The 6,000-nt window shown below is 46.8% G+C and overlaps 1 protein-coding gene across 1 annotated transcript in view; it reads left to right on the forward strand.

The window, feature by feature from the left end:
* SppL (signal peptide peptidase-like protein) overlaps positions 1–5,651 on the forward strand; it is a 92,101-nt gene extending 86,450 nt beyond the window's left edge. Inside the window, exon 13 of the mRNA XM_077655560.1 lies at positions 614–5,651. Within this exon, the coding sequence (XP_077511686.1) occupies positions 614–787 (174 nt within the window). The 3' untranslated portion in view covers positions 788–5,651. The remainder of the gene's footprint in view (positions 1–613) is intronic.
* The last annotated feature ends 349 nt before the right edge of the window (positions 5,652–6,000 follow it).

The following is a 6,000-nucleotide window of genomic DNA, read 5'->3' on the forward strand; positions in this document are numbered from 1 at the left end:
AGAATCAGGTGAAACGGGTTTTACCTGAAAAGCGAAGGGCTCTGTTTATAGATATTTGCTGACCGTAAGCAAATTCCATGGGGAGATATACATATAGTTATCGACATCTAGCACATTATTGCAAAGGAAGAGCATGCAACCAAAATTTGAGGTCTGCACCTCGTCAGGTTGCAGCTTACTCTAGGACAACAGGTTCTGCCTTCCAGTCATGTGTTTATCTTTTCTAGTCGCAGTAACTCAGTCTAGTTCTGTGGGTACTGTAGAATCCTGCTGCTACATTACTGTGTGCTGTGTTTTCCCCGGCTTGGGCTTTCAAGTGAGCCAGTACTGTTCTAGCTCCCTTAGAGACATGCAATACAAACTCGGCTGCTACATCGCCAACTCGGACAGCATTCCATCGTGATATGTCGCCACTGTTATGTCGCAATAGTGCTTTACTCCTTTCCGGCATTTTGACAGGCCAGTGCGTAATGCACGTGGAACGGTGGCTATGGTGGTGTGGAATGGAGAGGTATGGTGCTCAAGCGAAGAGCTCACGGGTTATGTGTGTGCAGTGCACCTCTTGAACGAAGTGTCTCCACCCTAACGTGTGTGGCCTTGCTCTCACCGACAGGGTGACTTGAGGAGAATGTGGAGTGAGCCGTTCATCAGCAGCCCGCCTTCCAAGCACCTGGGACGTCTGACAGGCATCGCCGCACCTGCCCGCGTGCTTCAGCACTCCCGTTCTCGCTTGCGTGTGCACGCTTTCGTGTGTGTGTTTGTGGTGTGCGTGCGTGAAGAACATTGACTGCCACGCGCCCGGAAGAGTGTGTAGACCTCATCGCGTCACCCGTCGCCACTCCCCCCTCTCCTCTCATCATCCCCACAAGGACAATGACTGCCGCCACAGGAAATGCCGGTCGGGTGGTGGCTGGTTCGGATCAACCCTCATTGTTCCCCTGACAAGGAATCGTGACTGCTGCAACCCGCCTGTGGCTAGCTGGTGCCTCGCTCGTGGGCTGGGACTGAAGGAAGGAAGCAAATGCAGCACAGCCTCCGCGAAGTGACCCGTTCGACGTGGCATTGCAGTCCGTTTTTAGAAGGCATCTTTCTGGGTTAGTGGGCAAAAAGCCAGAAAAGAGGCTGGAAAGGTGGGTGCCAGTTGAGTCCCAAACTTGAGCCCGCCAGCATTTAAAAGTTCGGGCACTGTTTATTTCTTTTCAAGCATTGCCGTTTCTGTACCGGAGCAGGAAGCTCGCATTTTGGTGATCCTTCGCTGTCCTTGTGTCGGGACCCGGCTGGACCTCATCTTCTGGCCTTCCTTTCTTAAGTCAGGGAAGCTCACGTGCTTTTTGCAATAGTGGAGATTCAAATTGTCTCATTAATGTCTGCATAGCAGAAGTGTGAAGGAAGGTAACACCTGGAGAGAGTGGACAGAGAAACTGTTTGCATGAGGCCTAAGGCTTTATTTTTGCGTCTCCCGTTTTGTTTGTTGTGTTGCAGTCCTAACTTGTGTGCTGGGAGCATGTTGCAGGAGGCTACTGTTGAGTGCGGTAAATCGCTGAGCTGGTTTATTCTGCACAGTTTTAAAGTGCAGTTCTTAGGCTCCTGTTCCTGAATTCTGTGTCGTAGTCAGCATCAGCACTGTCAGCGCAGCATGTCATCTGACAGGTGCCGTGTGTGGCATGTGACAGGTGGTGTGTTGGCAGGTGGTAGCACAGCGAGACCTCACCTGCCTTGGCCACCTGCCAGCAGTGGCAAGTGACGTGTGAAGAATTGCGCTCAAATTTTGCATTAGAAACTCTTGTAATCGTATGTCAATATTTTTTTATTTTTACATCGCAGAAATTTGGACGTGTCAGCCCTGCTGTGCTCAGTCAGGTAGGAACTCACTGGAGGTGATGATTAAAGACAAGCAGAGTTGTTGCAATGCCCTAATTGCAATCCACAAATTTTTTCTGCAGCTCATGGGATGGCTACTCTGGTTTCCTGCCCTTGTGCTCTGTTGGGCTGACGATACCTTTGCTGTAGATGGTGTGGTGATGAATGTCTAGCTCTGTACTGCAGCCAAGCATACTTTGTGGTCCCAGGTCACATCTGTGTTAACACCCTGTTCATAACACCCTGTTCAGGGACTGCAAAACACAGGACCCACACTCGAACTTTGCAAGAATCAAAACTTTGCTGCTTCATCGTCACGAACCTGCACACTTAATCATCGCCTCTAGTTCCCGCTTAGCAAGGGGTCGCTGCGGACTGTTTCACTCCCACTTGGAGCATAAACAGAAGCACAGCTTTTAGTGAACAGCTTCATTCTGTCCACATTCTCTTCCGAAAAACGGGTAATGAAGGCTGTACCCTGAGTACATTGACACTTGTTACTGTTTGGCCAGGTTATGACTTTACCCATTGAATGAAAAAGTGCACAGCCGATGCTTTTGGCAGCTCTTTGCGATCCAAGGTTACTATGCAGTGGTCCTTCTGCACTGCAACTAACAGCTCTGCATTGTGCACCATTTCTGCTAGAGTCCTCCTCCTTTTTTTTTTTTTTTTTTAATCAAAGTGGTGCAAAAAGACAGCGTTCCGTTCACACAACAGCGCATGCGAGTTGCACAGGAGCGCTGCTGTTTGCGGGTGCCCTTGCCTCGGTGTCAACTTGTCTACCCCACCTTCCTTTTGTGGTTGTACCTTCTGTTTGATGTGGTTCCTCCTTGCAGTAACCTCCCTCCCGACTTTTCTGTGCCTCGACTTCTTATTTATGGAATCATTTATCATTGGTTGCGTCTCCTCATACTTCATTTATTTTTTTCATTTGCAACTTTGCACTTTCAGAGAGATGTGCGAGTGCTCTTTTGCTGCCTCAAGCTTTTCTTGTTCAATTGCGGTGGCTTGCTTCTTCTGCTTCGTTTCTTGCCAGCTTTGTGTTGCTGAGAGGCGCTGCAGTCATTCAGGACTACTGGGTGGCACAAAAAGCCACGTCCTGAGTTGTCCTGGTCCACTGCCAAGTATAAATGTGCTTGGAGTGCCTAAGTAGATGCAATTGCCAAATGTGCTGTATTTGCCACTGACCATATTGACAATGTGGGATCATTAGACGCAAGTGTCGTTTAGATTTTGCTTTGTGACAAATGGGCTTTAAGGACTTTGCGATAGTGTACTCTTGGTAATATATAACACAGGTCAAGTAAGGCACTAAATTCATTATCTATGGCCACCCTTGTAGAAAGAGTGTTGCTATGGAACAGAAACTTGAAAGGGGGATGTGAGAACTGCATTTTCCCTCTTCACAGATCTTTTGCACAAGCACCAATGAATTATGCTTCTCGAGAGTAGGTTTACATTGTGCCCAATTCTGATATAGTTGCAGTTGCCAGTGCTTTAGCGCAGTGCTTTCATCATTGTGGTGTTGAAGCAAGCTGTTCTCTCTTACTACATCATATGCTGCTTCTGAGCACCAAACCAGGAGTAACGAAACCTTTCACAAGCCTTAAAGCAGCATGTACAGGAGCACCTAGTTAGCTTATGAATTATGAAACTGTAGCTGGTTATCATGCATTTACAGTGTTCCTTCAGTTTGCTTCAGCTTTTTCCTGGTTTGTGCCTTTACACGCACTTGCATAGCTTCTAATGCATTCTTTGTCATACCTTTCTATGTGGCTAATACATAATGTGCACTTTGAGTGTGACGAGACTCGCTGCATTGATACTTCGTTGGGAATCAGAATTCGCCAAAATGTTATGGCAACGTTGACTGCTCTCAGATGTGCTGTTCTTTTTGCCTTCTTCTGTGAATGGGTTTCAACAATCTGTCTTCTCAACATAGCTTCCCCACGCACAGTGCCTAGCAAGGTAATGCGTGCCACATTTTTTCGTTCATTTTTATTACCCCCCACCAGGTTGGCTTGCAGATGGAATTTGTTGTAGCCGCAGCTGTTGTTTTCTACTACTTAAAGTTTCTGCGATAAGTAGTGGGATGCTTCACTGGATTGCGGTCATGCACACACATGCACGCACGCACATGCCTCCTTCATTCGCACATAGAACGCAACGCTTTAAAGCCAAAAGCTGAGCATATACAGCGCACATTTCTTTTACTGGAGACTCCCAGGGATGCTGTTGCATGTGCTGTGTCTGACCCATCCAAACTCTGTATGGAGCAATGAAAGACTACCTACTTTGGTCATTCATTTTCCTGCACAAGCCATTGCTTTGTAGCACACCACAAGTGCAGAGCCCACTAAACCTTGCACACCTTGGCTAAAATGGCTCTTTTGGTCTCCAATTTGTTGAACACTTTGTTGAAATACTCTCCAGTTTTTTCTGCATTGGCTGCGCTAATTCGTGGCAGTCAAGAACCAGCACTGATGTAGCCTGAAAATTTCATCTGCAGTTGTAGCAAGCCTCACATTGTTTTCACCAGAGGAAGTGCTGCAGTGTATGAGCCTTGACAGCTGATAAACCCAAGAGCTAAGTAAATGAGCTGTGCACTGCTCTTTAACCATACAAGATGACATTGAAATTGGTTCAGCTGTTCCAAGGAAGTCGAGAAGAACTAATCGGCGCAATCATCACTGCTGTCAAGGAGCTTATCGGTATGTCCAGAGAACAGCTGTCAAATGTTGGACATTGTGTACAAGAAACTCAAAGAAGTTGGTGTCCTGCTGAAGCCATTGCAGCAGACTTGTGCATCCTGTTTTTTCTTCATCGCACAGCTGTAGCGGATGTTTGCACATGGCCTGTCTCGTTTCACTTGGAATGCACACATCTTTGTTTCTGCCCACCAGGCAGGAAGAAAAAAGAAAAAAAGGAATAAACAGAGGAGCTGCCAGAACTTGTGGCCTCCTCCCCGCCCACATTTGCATGCATCGCTAGTCTCTCGGAGAGCACTCGCACTGTCAGTGTCGAATGACCGTATGCTTCTTTTTGCGGCCAACGGCCCGCTTGCAGATTGCAGAGGAGGCGTCTGTGTGGCAGCTTCGCGGTCTTTCAGTCGGTCGGTCATCGCCATTGTCTAAAGCATTTCCTCCTCCCAGTCTTCCCAGGGTTTCTTAGGAGTGCGCCAGCATTGGATGGCTTTCCAGGCGTCAGTTTTCCTAGGTCGTTGATTATTTATTGCATTCCTGTACACAATCGAGAATCGGCTGACAGCAGCTCTACGCGTGATATGCGATGGCGAGGCCCCTCTCCCTCTTCTCTCCTTTGAGAGTTGATCGTTTCATATTAGATTATATATTATATATATATATAAATATATACATACAAAACATGTATATAGATATATTGAAATGTGAATTTGCGGCTTCCAGTTGGACGCAGCCGTGGCGACATGCCACTGCAACATCATCGTTGTACTTTTGAGATTAGCGCTCGGCAAATTGTAGAGTGAGCTGCAATGGCAGAAGGGTTTTATATCACGTGCTGTGTTTTGTGGCTTGTTCAGTATCATAACTACTGTTGTGAGAGAGCTAAATGAACTGGAAGTGGGAGAAGTGTGTGTCATGACTTGGAAGAGTGAACCATGGGGTGTGGGCTGTAGTGTGGCCACTCTTGACACACACCTCAGTGTCTGCTCTTTTGAAGGCCAAGCACAAAGTATGTGTGATGAATGATTGACAGTTGTTTTAGACTTTTTGTCTGTCTGATTTTTTAATAAAGCCTTGCAAAGGACTGAATTTCTTGCCTCTTGTGTCATTCCAAACAATCTTGCCCGCCTTTTAAAATGTCAGTAAGTGCACACATGCTACGAAGTGTTTGACTGCTCATTTGAATTTATTTCTCAGGTGCGCCCATTTGGGATAAATTGACACTTGTGTCCTCTTTGCAGAACAACCATTCATGCATTTACGACCTGCATACAATGGCGTTGAAAGTTTACATGAAGAAAAATGGGAGAAGTGTGGACCTCATTGTTGTAGGACATCACTGGACATTGCAGTCGTAGTCGTGTGATGTTGAGATGTCGCACATGCTGGCAAAAAGTTGCCGCATGCTCTTGTTAATTTAAAAAACAGGCTCCACGCA

The sequence above is a fragment of the Amblyomma americanum genome, chromosome 2, assembly GCF_052857255.1.
Source record: "Amblyomma americanum isolate KBUSLIRL-KWMA chromosome 2, ASM5285725v1, whole genome shotgun sequence".
NCBI classification, from domain to species: domain Eukaryota; kingdom Metazoa; phylum Arthropoda; class Arachnida; order Ixodida; family Ixodidae; genus Amblyomma; species Amblyomma americanum.